General features: G+C 36.6%; 1 protein-coding gene across 1 annotated transcript in view; it reads right to left on the bottom strand.

Annotated features, from left to right (window-relative positions):
* The window catches only part of LOC150079133 (annulin-like), a 289,306-nt gene that overhangs the window by 47,019 nt on the left and 220,456 nt on the right, over positions 1–21,831 (bottom strand). Inside the window, exons 13-14 of the mRNA XM_090382437.1 lie at positions 3,289–3,436; positions 654–814 (exon numbers count right to left, since the gene is read on the bottom strand). Of these exons, the coding sequence (XP_090238563.1) occupies positions 654–814; positions 3,289–3,436 (309 nt within the window). The remainder of the gene's footprint in view (positions 1–653; positions 815–3,288; positions 3,437–21,831) is intronic.

The raw sequence follows: 21,831 nt of genomic DNA on the forward strand, positions 1-21,831 counted from the left end.
CAGTGAATAGGGAATTTCAGCCATTTTTTTTTCAGTTAAGTCATCTCTATGTACAGTAAAATAAAATATTTTATAATAAAAACTGTTACTTTTTTTTTTTTTTTTAAAGACAATCCATTCATTTTCAATGATTGCCATTCCATTTTCCTATCCATTCATTTTCAATGATTGCCACAATTTTTTATGTTTATAGTTTTTTTTTTCCCAGTCAAATAGTCTAAGTACTATAAAAATAAAGTATCTTATATATAAAACAATTAAGGCTAAATTCACGTACAGATAAATGAAAAAGTGCAGTTGGAGAAAGTTTCCAGTCTTTTCAAGTCTGTATTTTATTCTGTTCATTTTGATTATTCATGCAAATCTGTGCACAATGATTACTAATTATAAAATTTAAAAAATGCATGTTTTTTTTTTAAATGATACTACTACTGATAGCCCCCTCCCCAAATTCAGTTTTGAATTTTGGGGGGGGGCTATCATACTCAACGTGTTTTCCACTGAAGAGTTCTATCATCTAACCCCTTCAAAAACACCTTAAATGGATTTTAGTGTATTTTTGAATTTCTTGAAGAAGAAATTCAAAACCTAAAATAACAAAATTATATATAATTGTATATGCAATAAAGAACATATACACATGTTTAACTCACCTCAATGTTAATAGTTGGTAGCTGAACTGAGAATACGTCATGTGCTATATAATCATAACCTGTTTCAGCCACATGGGCCATTGCCAGAACGCTAAAAGCATACTGACCTGTAATGATCTTTTCATAATCCAAGTAATTTACATTCATGGTCATCTCCTGCTCTATAAACAGAAATTATGCTAGTGAATATGTGTTCTATACAGATCATAGAAAATAAGAAATGTAGTCATTACAGAAGTCACTTACAATCACTAGTTATCATCATAAGTCAGTAGTAGTTAATGTTAATTATCAAATTAACATCCAAAATGTTATGTACTTTTTAATCTAAAGGCAGTACATTATGTTAATAGAGGATCTTTGATGCTCCATATAAAAATGGATACTTATTTTTTTCTGCACCTATTAAATTATTGGGTCAATTCAAATGTTTTTTCTTCAATATATTCTCGCATATAACAACAAATTCTATTTTATTTTAAATAAAGCTACTTCAAACTAAATTTCAAAATCAACTGCATTTTTCAAACAGCTCAAGTTTTTGTGAGTCATAAACTTACTTATCTGAAGAAAAACTGCTCAGTTCATTGAAAGCCAAGGAATCATGAACGGATGAAGGTGGATAAAAACACAAATGGTGTAATTTGCAGAAACTCATGCGGCCATCATGAAGCTGTCTTGCCACTTCTGCACAAGATATGGCAATATTCTGTGCAGATCTCCAAGGCAAAAAGTACTTAGGTTATCCAAGAGATCCTTGGATATTCATGACCACTCCTCACTGAGGAGTTTCTACAGCATCTGGAGCATTACAGGAGCCAGTTAAATCAAGATCAAGAGTATTACTCCCTCTGGTTGACTCTCGAACATGCCTGCTGTAGAAACAATTATCCAATAAGTCCACAAAAAGTCTTGCTAGTGTGTGTGCATGACCAACCATAAGTTCCAGTCAATATCTGGGAAGATAAAATCCCCCATTATAAGACTTCCCAGCCCTTCAAATTTGTAAAATTTATTTACTATAGTAATCCTAGCATTAGTGTACATGCAAATATACATGCACCTGTTCTTACTCTTAGTTACCCGAACCCAGGCTATGTATTTACTTGTTCTGTGATGACTCCCAGCAGATCTAGAAATCTCTAGCACCTTGCTCCCCAGGCTGCAGCTCATTCCAATAGAAGCAGTGCAAGAATCGCTTTTACCTCTGTCTGCAGCTACTGTTAATCTATTAATCTGTGATCCCCCCCCCCCCAAGCTAGCAGTTTTTCGACCCAACTAATATTGTCTTGATAACAACAGCAAATACTCTTGCACCCTTTCTATATAAGTGTATCCAATCCCTGTAGAAGCAGTCTCTCTTACTAACAAGCACAGACCACACTGAAAAAAAGTCTACCCCATGAGCCCAGCATAAGCTCTCCAGGGCCGAATTGATTGACAAAGCTTTCATCATACACTCCCTCCTATTGTGTTTGGGCAGAATTGCAGACACTTTCAAATTTAACCCTAACTTACAACTTTTTTTCAACATTGACCTGTGTGTGTATGTTCACATGCCAAATTTCATGCTGGGGACTAAAACACTTAAAATAATTCTAACTCATAGAGGAAACCTTGTTTCTGCCTGAAATTACTAACTACAATCCCAAATGAAGAGGATTTTAAGAATTCCCTCAAGCTTGGATGGGTTTCGAACCCATCCGAGCTTGAGGATGGGTTTGAAAGATTTCTTGAAATGAGTGAAAAGTGATGAAACCACCATACTATTACAAAGAACACAACTACATAAGGGTTGATGTTAGTTCACATAGATTGATTCAGAAATGGAGGTCACTATATCAAAAGGACATTACAATGAAAAATGCAAGTATAAAAACATCTATAGCCATATTTATATCACTGAAAACTCTAGCTCCAACTGGAGTTTTTTTGTAAGCCTGGAATTGTTTTGCTTGAACTGAGCTCTATGTGGTACAGATGTACTAAATGTATGGTTTCAGATATGGCACATTAATAACTCTACATCTTAAATATACTTCTTTGACTTAAAATATCCTGAAATTTTTGGTGAGGGAAACGAGGAGGAGGAGACGGAGGAGTAGAATATGCTAAAACATTCCACTTCCAGACAATGTTCAATAACCTAAACTGAAACAAAGGAAAATAACCACTATTCTCTCCCTCCCTCTCACTGCTTCCAGTATTGTTTCTACAAGCAATGCTTGCCAACCAGAAGTCATTCAATAATAGGAAGGAGCACAAGGCACACAATCATCCTTTTTCTATACCAATAATAAATAAACTCTCATCCAGTTTAAGACATTCTTTGCTGTTTTTTTATTTTGGTGTTTAACTTTTTGTTCCAATGTGTAATTTAATAAGGTCAGGTTTTATATTAATGCCACTGAAGGAGGTTCTAAGATAGGAACTGAAACTTGGTGTTTAACATTTGTATATTTATTTTCGATCTCAGTTGGTTCTCATTAAATTTTATTTCTAATAAATGCAAACAAAGAAGCATCTTTTTTTCATAATTATCCCAGATTGCATTACATGCTTTTCAATAATCATATTAGATCTAAACTAATATCTACAATACAATTCAAGCCCATCAAACTTTTCATAAACTCACCCACGTTGCTGCTTAATTTAATATCAAACTCGTCTTTCTTCACTAATTTCTTCAATTTTCCATTGTAAAACATAGTATCTACACGAAGAATGATATGTACTGTATATTCCTTGCCAGTAGTTCCTGTATTAGCACCTTTTAAATGAACCTAAAAGAGTACAGTGGAGGAAAAATAAATAAGTGTGTATAAATACATATATATAATTTTTATAATCGAATATTGCAAGCACTGACCATGAGACCTGAAACTGCATAAATACAAAGATAACTATAAGGGTTGGCATCTAAGCATGGTATTTTTTTTTTTTTTTTTTTTTTTTAATTTAAAAGTGCAATTCTTTTTTGCCCCACTAATGGTATCTCTACCTTTAGTGGGGCAAAATTGCTCCGGGGAGATGTGCTCTAGTGATCCTGAGAGCTATGTCGATGGTAGTTTAGCTACTGGTAGGGCCTCCCAATCCAAACAAAGTTGAAGAGACAGACAAAAAGAGATACCCTAGTCCTCCAGGTTGGGGGGTTGGGTGCAGGGCTAACAACCCTGCCCTGTAAAAAATTTAACCGCTACATATAACTTGATGAATTAAACCAGACAAGACAGCCCTTACGGAAGCAGACCAGGCCTCACAATAAGCACACTAGTTTGGTATTGAGATTTGGAACTTGGAATGTGTGTACCCTGTTACAGGCTGGAGCTATCAGCAGCATAGCGGAGGAAGATGAAAAGTTTAAGATGGATATTGTTGCTCTTCAAGAAGTTAGATGGAAAGGTAAAGGTGTGATTAATAAGTCAAAATTTACAATATCTTACTCTGGAACTGACAGACAGGGAGAACAGGGTGTAGGATTTCTGATTTCTAAGAGAATGCACAGATCAGTACTTGCTTTTACACCAGTGTCTGAGAGAATTTTCAGCCTTAGAATTAAAGGAAAATTTCATAATGTAACCTTAATAAATGTGTATGCTCCAACTGAAGGTGTGAATGATGACATTGCATATGGATTTTACAATGAACTCCAGGCTGTGTGTGAAAGAATTAAAAGACATGATGCTATTATAACTCTCAGTGATTTCAAAACTAAACTAGACAGGGAAGAAATTTTCATGGGTCTATTTGGGAGACAGCCTCATGAAGAAACAAACAGTAATGGTCTTAGAGTAGCACAATTTGCTGCTGCCAACAACTTTAAGGTCACGAGTACCTGGTTTCTAAGAAAGAATATTCATAAAGGTATATGGAAAATCCCTGGTACAAATCAGGCTAATCAGATTGATCATGTGCTGGTCTCTTAAGAGGTGGGCTACTGAAATTTAAAATGTCCGTTCTTTTCGGGGTGCCAGCTCTGATTCTGATCATTTTATAGTGGGAGCCAGACTGAAGTATAAAATAGCCCTAGTAGCAAGAGGAAAGGCTGAGAAAGCTAAATGGTGGAATGCACAGAAATTGAAAGGTAGACTTAATGAAATGAAGTACCAGACAGAGTTGGCCCTAAGAGTGCAGGAACAGGAAAAGTGACAAGACTGAAGATGAATGGACTTGCATAAAGGAAGCAATTCTGGGTGCAGAATGCTTGTTGTTGTTTGTTTGTTATTTGGATTTTAGGAGCATTAGCAACTAAGGCCATATTGCTCCGGGGAGATGCGTTGGTCATTCCCTGACCTTTCCGCATCCTCCGTATTTAGTGGTCACGGGCTCGAACCCCGGTCTAATCAAGAAGCGTGTGCTAGCACTGCTGCTCCTGTCCACCTGGCTACGGAGGCGCCTGGTGCAGAATGCGTAACCTTGGGTGAGACCTCAAGACCAAGAAATGAGGAATGGTATGATGTTGAGTGCTAGCAGTAGAACTGAAGAGACAAGACAGGGTGAAATGTTTGCAGTGGAATAGCAGAGCAAATACTGAACACTACATGGAAAAGTGGATTGCCGCAGCTAGGATATGTAGAAAGAAAAAGAGAGAAGCTTTGAGGATGAAGGTCAACAAAATGGTGGAACATCACAACAAGAAGGAAAGTAGAACGTTTCATAAGAAGATTAAAGAAAGTACACAGGAATTCCAATCAAAAGTTATGCATGTAGAGATAGAGAAGGAAACTTGCTGACTGAGAGAAAGGAGGCTCTGAAATGGTGGAAAGAGTATTTTGAGAGCATCTTGACAGGAAGTAAGACTAAAACAAAACAGCTATTGTACTATACAGTAGAACCATGCATTGATGACCCTAGCTTCAAATAAATTTGAAAAGTAGCACAGTTTAAAGTACTTAAAGAATTTTAAAGCACTGGGAGCTGATGAAATAACTGCAGAGTTGCTTAAGAATGGTGGAGTGACACTATGGAGAAGAATACATAATCTGATACTATTAATATGGTCTGAGGAAAAGATCCCAGATGAATGGACACTTGGAATCATATAGCCGATCCACAAGAAGGGTGATAAACTGCTTTGCTCTAGCTATAGAGGTATTACATTGCTGAACATTACTTACAATGTTTTGTCAGGAGTTATTTATAACAGACTGGCAGCATATTCAGAGAAAATCAATGTGGTTTCAGACCCAATCACTCAACAACTGACCAGATTTTCGTCTTGAGGCAGATACAGGAAAAGGCATTTGAGTACAATATACACTTATTTAACCTATATGTAGATTTCAAACAAGCTTTTGAATCCCTCAACAGAGAGGAAATGATAAATGATCTCCTTTTTTTTGGGCATATCTTCAAAGATTGTTAGGCTCATAAAAGCAACCCTGGCTGGCTCTAAAGCAGTGCTGAGAATTTACAAGTTGACGACTCCCTTTGACATTAATGCTGGTGTTAGACAAGGTGATGCATTCTCTGTGTTATTTAACTTGGTTTTCAAGGCTATCAGAAAATTAGAAGTCAATGGAGACACAGGCACAAAGACAGTGCAGGTCTGTGCATATGCTGATGTTGCTATTATCAGTAGGACTAAAGGAGCACTTAAGGAAACAGTGGCCAGACTGGATAGTGAAGCACAAAGAAGAGGACAGGATAAATGAAGCAAAGACAAAATATATGGAAGTCCAGAGAACAACAGACAATATGGAAAATTTAAGAACCAGCAGTTTCTTATTTCACCTACCTAGGTTTGCAGATAAACCAGTCCAACTCTATAACTAATAAAATTAAGTTCCATATCCTGAGTGGAAACAGATGTTTCTATGCACATGAAAACCTAATGAAGTACAGAGTATTGAACAGACATTTAAAATTAAGAATATACAAAAGCCTCATTAGACCAGTTGTGAAATACGGTTGTGAAGCTTGGACTAGTAAAGATGAGCAGTTGTTGAGTGTGTTCGAGCGTAGAGTTTTACAAAAGGTTTTTGGGCCTGTACAAGACATTGACGGATTCTTGACGATCAGAATGAGCCATGAACTTGACCATCTTATTCAGGGTACAGACATCATCAGATTTGTGAAGAGCCAGACTTGCCTGGTTGGGACATGTTATGAGAATGACAGCAGAGCAACTAAGAGTATAATGAAATGGAAACCTACCAGTAGGAGGGTGAGAGGAAGACCATGGAAAAGATGGATGGATGACCTAGAAGATTTAAAAATCACGAGAATAAGAAGTTGGAGAAGTTTGACTTCTGGGAGGGCTTATTGGTGGAACATCATTGAGAAGGCTAAGACCCACCCTAGATTATAATGCCAGAAAAAGAATTCTTTTTTGAGTTATTAAAATTTCTAATTAGTAATTAACAGATGTAAATGTAGTAAAAGTTTTAGTAGTGGTAAATAATGCAAGAAAGCAAGTTTATACAGCATCAGTCAAAGAAGCGTGCACATATGGCCACCCATACATTGTCTGTACATCCCCTCCAACAATATGTCTAGTCCTTCCTTAAATTTATTCAAACTGTCCATCAGGATGCTTCTAGTTCATTGGTGGAAGAGACTTGCAGATGAAAGGTCTGTCTAACAATCAATTATCCTTTAGCTGAAAGCAAATTTTCACACATTTAACCCGAAATCATCCTTTTTCAGTTTAAATTTACATACCATACATATGTTGTCCAAGAAAGAATATAGATGCCATCAGCATTTAGTTTACTCAACCCATTTAAAGCCTTAAACACTTTGATCATATCCCCTTGGCAGGGCCTAGTTTCTAAGCAATGAAATTTGCAGAACTGAAGTCTTTCTTGCTAAGAGTATCTTGCTAAGAGTATCTGTTGCTCTCCTCCACACCCATTCCAACAGATCTACATCCTTTCTAAAACGAGGCATCCAGACCTGTATGCAGTACTCAAGATTCAGTGTAAACTATTGCCTTATGCAATGGGATAACCACCTCCTTTATTCTGCTAGCAAAATTCAAAAGTCCACAACATGAAGTTCTCTCAGAGAACTTCATTTTGTATAATATGGCAGCTAATAGAGATTTTTTCTTTAACTTTGGTGACAAGATGAAATATATATTGAGGAAAGCGGCTAAGCTTTCCTGGATATATATTTATTTTTATTCGGTGTGAACCTGTTTTTTATTCAGTGTGCATATGATGATGTTTTCCATTTGACATAAGTTTTTACAATTTATAATGTAGCTACCAATAGATGAATTTCCTTGAAATTTTGTTAGCATATACAATACATACTAAAGAAAGATAATAATTTTTTTTCTTTTTTCCTAAAAGGGATTCATTGTGAGGGGTGCCACACTTCATTTTTTATTTACATGCAAAGAGACAATCTATTTCTTTTTTCTTCCCAGTGTGAAAATGAGGGAGAATGCTGCTGCATTAGCTAAGGGAATCATCTATGGCTACTGTGCACTTGCATAAGTCCTACCTTACACGGTGAAAAATTCCAGCAAATAAGGTAGCTCCTTTCCAAAGTGAGGGAAACTCCCACTTGATTACATCAGGAATAAACTAAAAAGGCTTAGGAGCATTTCATACTTGATCCTGCATTTCTTCTGTTTTTCCAGATTTCTGGTTGTTGTTGGTATTGGGTTTAACGACACACGGGTTCATACTTTATTTACAGGAAGCATATCGTTGGAGCTGTTAAATTATATGCTCCTGTACAGGCTAATATGTTTTAAATACATCAAAAGTTCTATATTTGCTTCATTTCCTAAGAATTGAGTTAAATTAAGTGAGATATTCAATGTGGAGAGTGACTGAAAAGCATTTTACTGGATGGTTGAAAGTAAGAAACAATCAACCAGAAAATCATAGACCATAAGTTGTTGTTGTTGTTGTGGGGGTTTGATGGCACGTAAGCTGCTTTGGCTATAATGCACCTACCATAAGTTGTCTGCGACAGGATGAGCACTTTTGTTTTTTTTTTGTTATTTGGTTTTTTAGGAGCATTAGCAACTAAGGCCATATTGCTCCGAGAATATGCGGTGGTCATTCCCTGACCTTTCCGCATCCTCCATATTTGGTGGTGACGGGCTCGAACCCCGGTCTAATCAAGAAGCGTGTGCTACGCACTGCTGCTCCTGCCCACCTGGCTACGGAGGTGCCAGGATGAGCACTGGGGTGGGTTTTCTCCCAACAGTAGGAAGAGTATGATGAGTGTCTCCAATTCTGAGTCGTGCCAATACCACTTCCTCTCATCTGTTTCGTCAGAAGCCAGACAGCTATAGCTTTGGATCTTGTTTTATATGGTAAAGTTTATTGCTGGTGTTACTTTTCCAGATCTATAACCATTTATAGTAGTATACTTTGTGTATGACAGACTTTATTTGTTTGTTGTTGTTATTTGGTTTTTAGGAGCATTAGCAACTAAGGCCATATTGCTCCGGGGATATGTGGTGGTCATTCCCTGACCTTTCCGCATCCTCCGTATTTGGTGGTCACGGGCTCGAACCCCGGTCTAATCAAGAAGCGTGTGCTATGCACTGCTGCTCCTGCCCACCTAGCAATGGAGGCACCTGACAGACTTTGTGGATTTCATGAGAGAGCGGGTTGAGGATGTTTAGTGGCAAAGTCAGCACTTTCATTTCCCAGGATGCCAGAATAGCCAGGAATTCAACAAAAACTGATTGAACATGCTGCAGGAGAATAGCTGGGAATGAATGAATTTCAATGTAGGATGAGAAGAGAAAAAATTCTTTCTTATGGCAGAGAGAGCACTAAGGGACTCTGTAAATTATGGCAGGTGAGACGGAAAGCTCAATAATCTTACTAAGTGCTAACTTGATGGCGTATAATTCAGCAATGAAGATGCTGCAGGCTAATAGTAGTGAATCTGTAAGTGAAGGAAAACCTGCAACAGCACCCATACTGGCAGTTTTCGATCTGTCAGTTAGATTTTACAGTCGTGGGAGTTCAGAGTACTGTGAGTTGAGTGAAACTGCCTGATATTGAAGGGAGGTATGAAACTCTTCCCTCAATGGAGAAAATGTATTTCACGACCAGAATTAAATGGATAAATCAGAGAAAACACTTTTGTTGACAGCTACTGGGAGTTTCAGCTTTGCTCTGGAGACAGTAGTTAAAGAGTATGAAATCAGTGAAATTTGGGTGGGTATCAAAGGCCCCACATGTTCTGCTCTGGGTTAACAGTAAGTGAGTTTATAATTAATTTAAAGGATTCCTAAAATTATCATTCTTAATGGCTCCAGAAAGCAAGATAAATTCAATACTGATTTACAGAGAAGGTGCAGCTTTGTTAAGAAAATTAAATTTAAAGAAAAGTATTAAGTAGGAAGTATTTGTGAAACAAAATTTCCTAATGCACATGGAAGATCAAGAGCTGATATTAACAATCAGCAACTGCTAAATTTAGTATAATTCTACCTATTATCATGAGCGTTTTCAGCTGCAACTGTTGTTCTCCAGATATATTAGTTATTTTTCAGTTGAGTTGCAGTTTTCAGTATCAATACAAAGTCAAAAGGTTGTGTTTTTTTTTTTTTTTAAGATATATGACTTTTATTTTTCATTCAAAATTGAATCTCATTATAATGTGGCCATGTTACAGCAAGGTGTCCCAGTTTGGGTTACAGAAAGTCTGGTCACTTTAATCAGAATGTGAGCATTAAGTAATGGGATATTATTATATTAGATCACTTCAGCCACTGCTGGAATATACTTCTAATATTTAAGCATATGCCAACTTAAAAATCTTCACCTCCTTACCTTATCCATTCTCACGATCAATCATGACACAAATAATAATATGGCACTAAAACCACCTAACTGCATTCACTTAATCTGACTATCAATGTCAATAAATCAGTTCAAACCATTTACTCATTATATCATAATTCTACACAGATTGTCATAAGCATCCAGGATGACCTAGTCTCCAAGAACCTCTCCTTCAGTAAAACAGTATATACTTCCATACTTCTTTTGTTCATCTAGATTTTTGAATTTTCTAAAAAAAAAAATCCATAAAAGCTAGATACATCACCAAGAAGGAAACTACTGTTATTAAAAATAAATCAGTTATCAAAAAAACATGTTCAAAGATGCATATATCCTACAACAAAACCAAAATTTGGTCTGGAGGAATACATTTAACATTTAAAAAATTTCTAATCCTTCAGGTGGCTTAATGTTCAAATGATATATATATATATATATACGGTGGATTCCGGTTATTTGGCCAACCGGTTAATCGGGGCAGCCGTTTATTTGGGGAAAATCTTAAAAAACAGAACCCAATCGAGCAAATAGCCAGGGTTTACTTCGCTTAATTGGGACAACATGCCATTTAATCAGGGCAGGAGACCGCAGCACTGGAGATTACCTTATGATTGTCTCCGACCGTACATGTGGTTCGGGGCGCCTCCGTAGCCAGGTGGGAAGGAGCAGCAGTGCGTAGCACACGCTTCTTGATTAGACCGGGGTTTGAGCCCGTCACCACCAAATACGGAGGATGCGGAAAGGTCAAGGAATGACCACCGCATATCCCGGAGCAATATGGCCTTAGTTGCTAATGCTCCTAAAAACCAAATAACAACAACAATAACATAACATGTGGTTCGGTCAGATTTCTGGAGGTCACAACCATAAAACAATTAGCAGTCACCTTTTTTTGGGCTTTTCTGTTAGTGCAATCTATCATAAACTCGATCTTATTGAATTTGTGATAATACCGACAGCTGGAATTATATGGGTTATTATAGTGAAATGTGTTCATGCTTCCATGGAATCATCAATCATATAAAAAAATTAATTTTCAGAATCTTCTCTTCATTCCTATTTTTAAAGCTTCGTAACTCGTTACTCCGTTCTCACTTGCGCGTATCATGTTACTTGCAATTTGCGTGTACTGCGTTCGTTGTTATTGATTGCTTATCTTTTTACTGTTTTAAATTTCAACCCCCACCCACAAATGTTAGTGAACAGAAATGTCAACTAGTTAGTATGTACATATTACAGTATGTATTAATTATTCCGATTATCATGTATATTCTTCCGATTTCCATGTATCATTTAATTTTTTAATTGGTAAGGTAATAAAATGTAAATTTGTGCTTAATATATCTTTACTTTTATAGCCTGTGGATAAATTTCCTGCTATTTTTGCTAATTAGAATTGCCGTTTAAGAGAATTAAAATTCAATTCACAAACGTGATCACAATGACGGCGCTTACTACACATCATATAGTGAGTGGTACTTTACTATGGTGAGTCCATCGTAATGTGATTTGATTTATAGTGAACCAATTGTAAAGCGGGGGTCCATTGTATTTTTAACTATTTACGTGAAACTTCAGATAATTGGGCCAAAATGCACTAGTTCCGATGTGTCCCAAATAACCGGAATCAACTGTATTTACAATATCCAGACCCAGATATAAGCTACAAACAAAAAATAAATTAAAACCTGAAACCTGAAGATAAAGGATACAAATATTACACTTTTTGCCAAACTAATAACAATACTGCGTCACCTAATCTTGAATAGTCACAAATACATTACCAGCCAGAGATCATAAGAATAAACTTTTGTATACAGCAAGCTAAAGAGGCCACATAAAAGAGAGTTTCTAACAATGTGCTAAATTTTATCAACCACTATGGTATAGACTGTCAAAAATATATAGCCAGTAAAGCCTACAGAGATGAATTTGTAAGGTAGCATTTATCCACCATGATGCCTTAATAATAAAGAGCAAATAACAAAATTATTGAAAAAAATAAATGGTCTCATACTTGTATAGATACTTAACCTTCAATGCATGACATATTATGGTGCAAAACTTTTGTCCATCAGTAATCAAAGACATCTACGGTGATAAACTGAATTTACATCACTGTAGTGCTTTTTGGCAGTCAATGTACTAGCATCACAATGATATGCACATTTTTAGTGGTAATATATGGGCTCAATGTGTAATATATGGATTGGTGTCCACATACATTTGAGGACTAAAGTCCTTAAAAACATCAGCAGACACACCTTGCCAGTTTATTCATAAACCATGCCAAGAACATAATATTAATCTTTAACATGATGCAGACAACTTTTACAACAATTTGCTTTTCTGAAGAGGTAATGTGCTCACTGCATAAGTGAAGTTGAAAGTGGCAGTTGTGGAAAGAGAAAACTCTTGATGAAATGTGAAGATCATATAGAGCAATTTAGCTAACAGGAGGCAAAACCAGGTAAGGAATTAGAATAAAAATAGACACCCCTGCCCTTGTATGTACAAAGTAATAGCCCAATGTGGAAAGAATTATTTGGAGAAAAGTGAACAAATTTTTCTGAATGAAGAATAAACAGTGTGCTCAGGCTATCCAGGAGCACAATTTCCTATATATATATAGACTGAGGGCATTTGTTCGTTATTAATGTATCCCACATGGTCAAAGAGAGAACCAGGAATACTATAAAACAATTCTACAGTGATTATTTGATGCTGTTTGGAGAAAATGGTCAGAAAAGTGGGCATCAGAGAATTGGTACTCACATCATGACAATGCCCACACAACTCTTGGGCTGTCTAATCAGAATTTCTTGTAAAGCACTATCAGTGTAGTTTCCCATCCACAATACTCACCAACTTAGTGCCCTGCAATTTTTTAATTCACAAGCTTAAAGTCTCCCCCCCCCCTCGAAGAGCCACAGATTTGAAAAAATTGTTATTATTATTATTATGATTAGCCATATGGTGCAAGGAAGCCTGAGGCTTATGATACACAGGCCAAAAAAAAAAAAATTTCCGAGTTACCCTGTGTGTGTGAGAGAGAGAGAGAGAGAGAAGTAGAAAGGAATCACCAAGAAAGAGAAGAATGATGATATCCAGCTCAGGACCCTGGGTGTGCCAAGCCCATGCTCACCAGATGTGAGCCCCTGGGGTTAATATTCAGAGCATGATCAGAAACTATTGCCAATTCCAAAATAAACCTATTGGGAAAGCTTCCAGAAGTTTCAGAAGTGTTGGAACTTTGGTGTATACAGTATCAAGGAGACTAATTCAGTCCCTGAACTTTTTGATCATGCTATATGCAACATTTGTAATTCAGTTTTGGATAAAAGGTAGTACACGTAAGAGGAAAGGCTGAAAAAATGTTCTAAAAAAAAAAAAAAAAAAATTAGCATATTCTAAACAATATTCTGTCCAATGTTCAGAGTTAACCTGTTCTTACTCTTAGTTACTGTAACACAGTCTGTGTATTTGCTTGTTTCATGATGACCCAAAGCAAGGTGCCTGAAATCCCTGACACCTTGCTTTCCAGGCTGCTGCATGTTCCAATAGAAGCAGTGCAATCACTTTCACCTCTACCTGCAGCTCTAGTTTATGTATAAATCTGTATATTCCCCCAAACTATTGGTTTTATGGTCCCCCCCTAGCATTGCCTTGATAGCATCAGTGAATATTCTTACCCCCCCTTCTATTTAAGCATATCCCATCAATGTAAAAACAGCATCTCCTATTAACAAGCACAGACTATTCTGAAAAAAATTCTACCCTACAAGCCTAGCACAGTCTCCTCAGGGCCAAATTGATTTACAAGGCTCTCAACTATGTATATAAAGTGCTTAGCATCATAATACACAGCCATTTCTGAATAAACAGAAAATTTTTAAGGTGGCATCGTTTTAGGTTATATCTCATATTGTGAATACCTTCACAACGAGTTGCCATGATATTGCACTACTTCGAATAAGTAACGCTTCACCTAAGGAGAAGACTAGTGTTACTTATTCTCAGACAGGTACCACCACCCAGACAGCACTGTTTCAGGGCTATTTGGCCCTTCGTCAGTGAGTGGGTAGGTACCCAAGTGATGCAATGATGGCAAAAACAGTTATGAAGTATAACTCCACAATATGAGAGATGCCTGATGGTGTATGATGTATTTAGACTAAGGCGCATTTAGGGCTAGAGCCTCAAGCTGCGAACAAATTTAGACTATGTATATAAAGTGCTTAGCATCATAATACACAGCCATTTCTGAATAAACAGAAAATTTTTAAGGTGGCATCGTTTTAGGTAATATCTCATATTGTGAATACCTTCACAACGAGTTGCCATGATATTGCACTACTTCGAATAAGTAACGCTTCACCTAAGGAGAAGACTAGTGTTACTTATTCTCAGATAGGTACCACCACCCAGACAGCACTGTTTCAGGGCTATTTGGCCCTTCGTCAGTGAGTGGGTAGGTACCCAAGTGATGCAATGATGGCAAAAACAGTTATGAAGTATAACTCCACAATATGAGAGATGCCTGATGGTGTATGATGTATTTAGACTAAGGCGCATTTAGGGCTAGAGCCTCAAGCTGCGAACAAATTTAGACTATGTATATAAAGTGCTTAGCATCATAATACACAGCCATTTCTGAATAAACAGAAAATTTTTAAGGTGGCATCGTTTTGGTTATATCTCATATTGTGAATACCTTCACAATGAGTTGCCATGATATTGCACTACTTCGAATAAGTAACGCTTCACCTAAGGAGAAGACTAGTGTTACTTATTCTCAGATAGGTACCACCACCCAGACAGCACTGTTTCAGGGCTATTTGGCCCTTCGTCAGTGAGTGGGTAGGTACCCAAGTGATGCAATGATGGCAAAAACATAACCTAAAACGATGCCACCTTAAAAATTTTCTGTTTATTCAGAAATGGCTGTGTATTATGATGCTAAGCACTTTATATACATAGTCTAAATTTGTTCGCAGCTTGAGGCTCTAGCCCTAAATGCGCCTTAGTCGAAATACATCATACACCATCAGGCATCTCTCATATTGTGGAGTTATACTTCATAACTGTTTTTGCCATCATTGCATCACTTGGGTACCTACCCACTCACTGACGAAGGGCCAAATAGCCCTGAAACAGTGCTGTCTGGGTGGTGGTACCTATCTGAGAATAAGTAACACTAGTCTTCTCCTTAGGTGAAGCGTTACTTATTCGAAGTAGTGCAATATCATGGCAACTCGTTGTGAAGGTATTCACAATATGAGATATAACCTAAAACGATGCCACCTTAAAAATTTTCTGTTTATTCAGAAATGGCTGTGTATTATGATGCTAAGCACTTTATATACATAGTCTAAATTTGTTCGCAGCTTGAGGCTCTAGCCCTAAATGCGCCTAAGGCTCTCAACTTATTAAAAGATTATTGCTTTGATGCTAACAATGAAAGATGTTTAAATTTATTCTATTACATACATTAATATAAGGACAGTATGGAAAGTCAACAGGGTCAGATGAGATTAGACCTGAAATACTGAAAACTGAAGGGAAAATACCAATGGTTACATCAGATTATCCAGTGGTCATTTTCAGAATGACGTTCCAAAGATTTGAGCAATGCATAATTGTAAACACATAAAAAAATTAAATAAAACTGAATGTGTGAAATTATCATGAAATTTCACTCTTTAGTGTAAAATCTGTGCAAGTATCTAAAAGTAGATGGTTGGAAGTATTATTGGATGCCACTTTGGGGAAGAACAATAAGGTAGTAATTCCAGTAATTCCTGTGGTGACACTATGTGAGCAAGTCCCAAAGGAGGTTAGGCAAGTGAAGGCAGATTATGAAAAATCTATGGTAAAGGATGCAAAGAAAAACAACAAAGACTTATTTATTTATATAAATACTAAAAGGAAGGGAATGAATCAAATTGGTCCACGTGATATCAATGGTTTGACTGCAGAGGATCATTCTCAGATAGCTGCCGAAATGAGTATTTTGCATCTACATTCACACATGAGGAGTTATTTAAGGAGGAGAGGGCCAGATGTTTATCAAATTCTAACAGGGAGTTAAATGATTTTTTATAACTGATAGCAAAGTGGAGGAGAAACCATTGAAGTTAAACATAAGAAAAGCACCTGGGGTAGATGGGATCTATCCAATTATATTAAAGGAGGTGGCAAAGGAAGTAAGCAAATCCTTAGCCATAATTATGAGAGCAACCTTGGACTTGGGGAAAGTCCCCACGGACTGGAGATGTGCAAATGTATCTCCAATTCACAAAGGGGATTCAAAGGGTGACAAGAGTAATTACAGACTTGTTAGTTTAACTTCTGTTCCAGGGAAAATAATGGAGTCACTGGTTAAAGAAGCATTGCAGGATCATCTAGACAAGACAGCAGTAATAATTCAGACACAGCAGGGGTTTGTCAAGGGGAAGTCTTGTCTGACCAATTTGTTTCGATACTATGATGTGGTCAGAAAAGAACTGGATGCAAAAAATAATTTTTATATCATATACTTGGATTTTGTGAAAGCTTTTGTTACTGTTGCACATGGAAGACTACTGTACAAATTAGAGCAGTATGGCATTAAGTGCAAGTTGCTACAATGGATAAAAGGATGGTTGAGTGGGAGAAGACAGAGTGGTATAATATCTATCTTTATTGCAGGCAGTGGATAGTTACATGGATGCAATCCATGTAACTATCCACACTTAGTTACATGGTAATCAATGGATACTGCTCTACGTCAACTAATGTTATTAGTGCTGTACTTCAGGATTCAGTGTTGGGCCCATTATTGTTTTGTATATTTATCAATGATATTGATGAAGGTATATCAAGCTTAATGTCAAAGTTTGCAGACAATACAAAGGTTGGCAGGGTTGTTAATGACAGTATGCTGCTGCAACAGGATCTGGAAAAGTTGGGTAGATGGACCGAGAAGTGGCAACTGATTTAACATTGACAAATGCAAAGTACTGCATATGGGTAGCAGTAACCCCAGAGAAATGTACCAACTGGATGGTGTTACACTCAGGGTAGTGGAGAATGAAAGAGACCTTGGGGGGGGGGGGGGTAACTGTCCAGTCAGATATGGTTTTCTGAGCAGTGCAGATAGGCTGCCAGATAGCAGATAGGTCTGGGGTCTTGTCAATGATATACAAGAATTTTGCGAGCAGTGATAAGGAGGTGATTATCCCCCTGTATAAGGCAATGGTCAGGCATTTTTATTGGCATTTCCTCATTTTAGGATGAATGTAGAGTTGCTAGAACGAGTACAGAGAAGGGTAACAAGACTGGTGAAGGGAACAAAGGGGTGCTCTTATGAAAAAAGGCTTAAGTTCTGAAAATTGCAGCTTCTGAAGACTAGGCACCTGCGAGGGGATCTGATTGAGGTGTATAAGGCCTTGAATGGATTGAGCAAGCTCAATGCTGATGGGATTCGTCCTCCTGCTCAGATTACAAACCTAAGGGGCATAGATTCTAACTGAGGAAAGATAGTTGTAGAATAGATGTGCAGAAGTTTGTCTTTAGCAAACAAGTAGTTGATTGCTGGAACAAACTTCCATCTGTTGTTGTGGAAGTTGATACCTTATCTAAATTCAAGGCAGAACTAGAAAAACATCTGGAATGAATGGATCAGTGAAATGGGAAGGGTTTTTTTTTTTTTTTTTTTTTTTTTTTGGCTGATGCTGTATAAACTTGCTTTCTTGCATCATGTGTAAGCTAAGTCACCTGTTTCATCAATTTTTGGTCTCCTGTTGCTGTTTTTGCTAGGTGTTGCATGTGTTGTCTTGTTGTAGATTTATTAGTATTTCAATTATGATTTATTATTCAAGAACAAGTATTGTTTTTCTTTATTCTTTTCCTTCTCATCTACCAGTTGTAGTTTTTAACAGAATTAGCAATATTTGTGTCATTCAATTTGTAGAGGTCATGGGGATAGAGCAAAATCGTGTGTGTGTGTGTGTGTGTGTGTGAGAGAGAGAGAGAGAGAGAGAGAGAGAGAGAGAGAGAGAGAGAGAGAGAGAGAGAGAAGTTGGTCCTATTTGGCAAAAATTCCTTTATTGAAGTTATTTCACTTCACTTTAAATACTTCGTTTGGTTTGTTTTTTTTTTGTTCCCAGAATATTCATAGTATTTGAAACAAATTACCTGATTCAATGGATATTTTAGTTAATTCTTGCTAATTCTTTTATTTTACCTAGCTTAGCCTGCTGATTTTTAGAATATTTTTCTGTTTGTTTTGCATTTTCAGTGTCTTATCAAACAAATTGTTTGAATAAGAAAGGTAAGCATTTATTATTGTTATGAACTCAGTAAAGGAAGCATATGGTTATCATTCAGAGAGTCTCAAAGTTTAAGTAGTTCCAATTTGTTGTATTTATAGCTGCTGTTTATTGTCCTCTCTCTGTATCTGCAGAATTGTGAGAAGTTTTCAGATAAAATTGCGTAGGTGATTTTAATATTAAAGTTAATCGCTCACTTTAACATGGTTACTAGATAATCATTTTAAATCCATTCTAAATGTTGTGACCTCTGAGAAACTTCCCTCCTCCTACTAGAGAATTCTAATATTAGCTAGCATTTATTCAAATATATCCTTGGACCCTTTTGTCTTAAATTCTGAGCACACATTTGCTTCCAACCATTCTGCTTTTATGCATCATTGGTTATTATGCAACATGATTTATTTAATGCTTCTTCCACAAATATGCCTGTTAATTCAAAGAAGGCATTTGCTCTGAAATACATTAATTTATATTATGTATATTTTTTATTTCAGGAGCTTCACTGGTTTGTGTGTCAGTTATTCGTGTCAGAAGTTTGATTTTTGATTGTATATTGGCTTATTTATTGAAAAGATGGTCAACGTCCAGAGATTGTTATATTTCACCTTTCAGTAAACCTTTGGTCATCCTCTAATTTTTTTGTTTTTCAAGCTAAGCAAAGAAGTATCAGAACTTTCAGAAAAGTTTGTCTGCCTATAATGAATATTTGCTGATGGGATACAATTCAATATTACTACAACTGAGGCTATTTCTGATTATATTTGACTCTTCACTGTAGTAAGAGGATTTTGTTCTAAAGGTATAAATAATAATTTTTCTGCCTCCTTACATTGTAAGATTGCTAGTTTATATCTTTAACACATTGTTTTTTCTGCACAGTGAATGTCTTCCATAAAGTTCTTTTCCTAATGAATTGAAGAAATAAAAGCTTCCCAAAGTATCTTATCACCAAGCTATTTCAAATTTTCAACTGATCTTGGTACATCCTACTTTGTTAGAGATTATGGATTGTATTTTGTTAAATGTGATGTTATTTTTTTTTGTTACTGAGTACACTATAGGATTCTTTCAACAAATTTTGGACAGGTCAACTGTGTAGTGTGTTTCTCAAATTTATCAAGCATAGAATTTGAAATGTCTTTTACCTTGTTTATTTGTTTCTTGATATACCCACTTCTTTTTGGCTCAGCTGTAAATGGCAGTTTATATCTACTCAAGGATTTTTATTAACTTAAAGGAACCTTACTGAAACTTTTATTACATTTATTGAAGAACCGAACTTTGTTTTAAATTTAAATCAGTCTTTTATCAGGAAAAAAAAAAGAAGCATCTGTAGACTAGACCTACAAGGAGATCTCACTGAAGTGTTTTAGCCTCTGAATGGATTTAATTAATTAAGTTCTGTGCCAATGGAATCCTTCTTCTTCAGACTATGAAAGGGCATAAATTCAAATTGAGGAAAGATGGTGGTAGGATAAATGTGCAGAAATTTATCTTCAGCCAGAAGGTAGGTGACTGTTGGAACAAACTTCCATTTGGTGTTGTAGAGTGGATAGTCTGAATAAATTCAAGGAAGAAATAGACAAATGAGGATGGACAGGTAATATGAGAAGGGGTTTTTTTTTTTTTTTTTGGCTGATGCTGTATAAGCTTGCTTTCTTGCATCCATACCACTACTAATACTATACAATAAAAATTAAGAAACTAAATATGGTATGTGCGTGTAGGATAGGAGAAGAAAGATCTCCTAAACAGACATCTGCATCAAAAATTAATAGTAATAGATTGAGAGGCAGATAAAGAGGAAGATGAATTGAAGGTGGTGTCAAGTGAATGTTTCTGAGTAGGGAATGCTTACTAAAGCTCCATCAGGAAACTGGATAGCGAATAGAAGGCTGATAGCTCAGGTGTTTTTTTAATACCCAGTACAGTTTTGTCCCAGCTTTCGGTTTTTCCTGATTAGGTCCAATAACAGAATTCAACATGTAATCCACAGATGTTGCCCATTATTAAGTGGTTCTATTACATTAGCATTAGCATTAGCATTAGCATTAGTAGAGGCATTTGATGCAAGAAAGCAAGCTTATGCAGCATCAGCCAAAAAAAAAAAAAAAAAAAAAAAAAAGTAACATAAATAAATAAAAATAACCACTTCCACTTCACCCCTCTGTTCGTTCGAAATACCTGTCCAGCTGAGCCTTAAACTTATTTAGGCTATCAACTTCCACGACAAGGGATGGAAGTCTGTTCCACCCACCAACCACCCGCTGGCTAAAGGCAAATTTCCGCACATCTATCCTACATCTGTCTTTCCTCAATTTGAATTTATGCCCTCTCAGGTAATTTTTCTGAGCTAGAGGAAGAATCCCATCAGCATTGAGCATGCTCAAACCATTCAAGGCTTTGTACACCTCTATCAGATCACCCCGCTGGTGCCTAGTTTCCAGACACTGTAATTTGCAAAACTTAAGCCTTTCTTCGTAAGAGAACCCCTTTGTCCCATTCACCAATCTAGTTGCCCTTCTCTGTACTCGTTCCAGCAGCTCTACATCCTTCCTGAAATGAGGCCTCCAGGCCTGTATACAGTACTCTAGGTGTGGCCTGACCATTGCCTTATACAAGGGAATAATCACCTCCTTATCCCTGCTAGAAAAATTCCTATATATCATTGACAATACACCATGAGCTACTCTTGCAGCTCGTCTGCACTGCTCAGAGAACTTCATATCTGCCTGCACCACCACCCCCAGGTCCCTTTCATTCTCTACCACTGTCAGTGTAGTACCACAGAGTTGATACGTTGCTCTGGGGTTGCTGTTTCCCATATGTAGTACTTTACATATGGGAAACTCAAGAGTCTAACTTACTTATAGTAAAACTGAATACATAATAAAATTCACTTGATAACAGTTCATGGTTTAATTACAGTTATTTATATTTCACTTCAATTTCTAATAATTAGAATTTTAGTAATTTAATGCACTAAATAACACAGATAATTTTCTAGTTGTCTCAAACCATTATATTAAGTTGTCCCAAATAATAATAATAATATTTCATAATTGAAAGAATTATAAAATAATTCGGGGTTTATAC

This window comes from Mastigoproctus giganteus, chromosome 10, assembly GCF_048544385.1.
Source record: "Mastigoproctus giganteus isolate SK-2022 chromosome 10, ASM4854438v1, whole genome shotgun sequence".
NCBI classification, from domain to species: Eukaryota; Metazoa; Arthropoda; class Arachnida; order Uropygi; family Thelyphonidae; genus Mastigoproctus; species Mastigoproctus giganteus.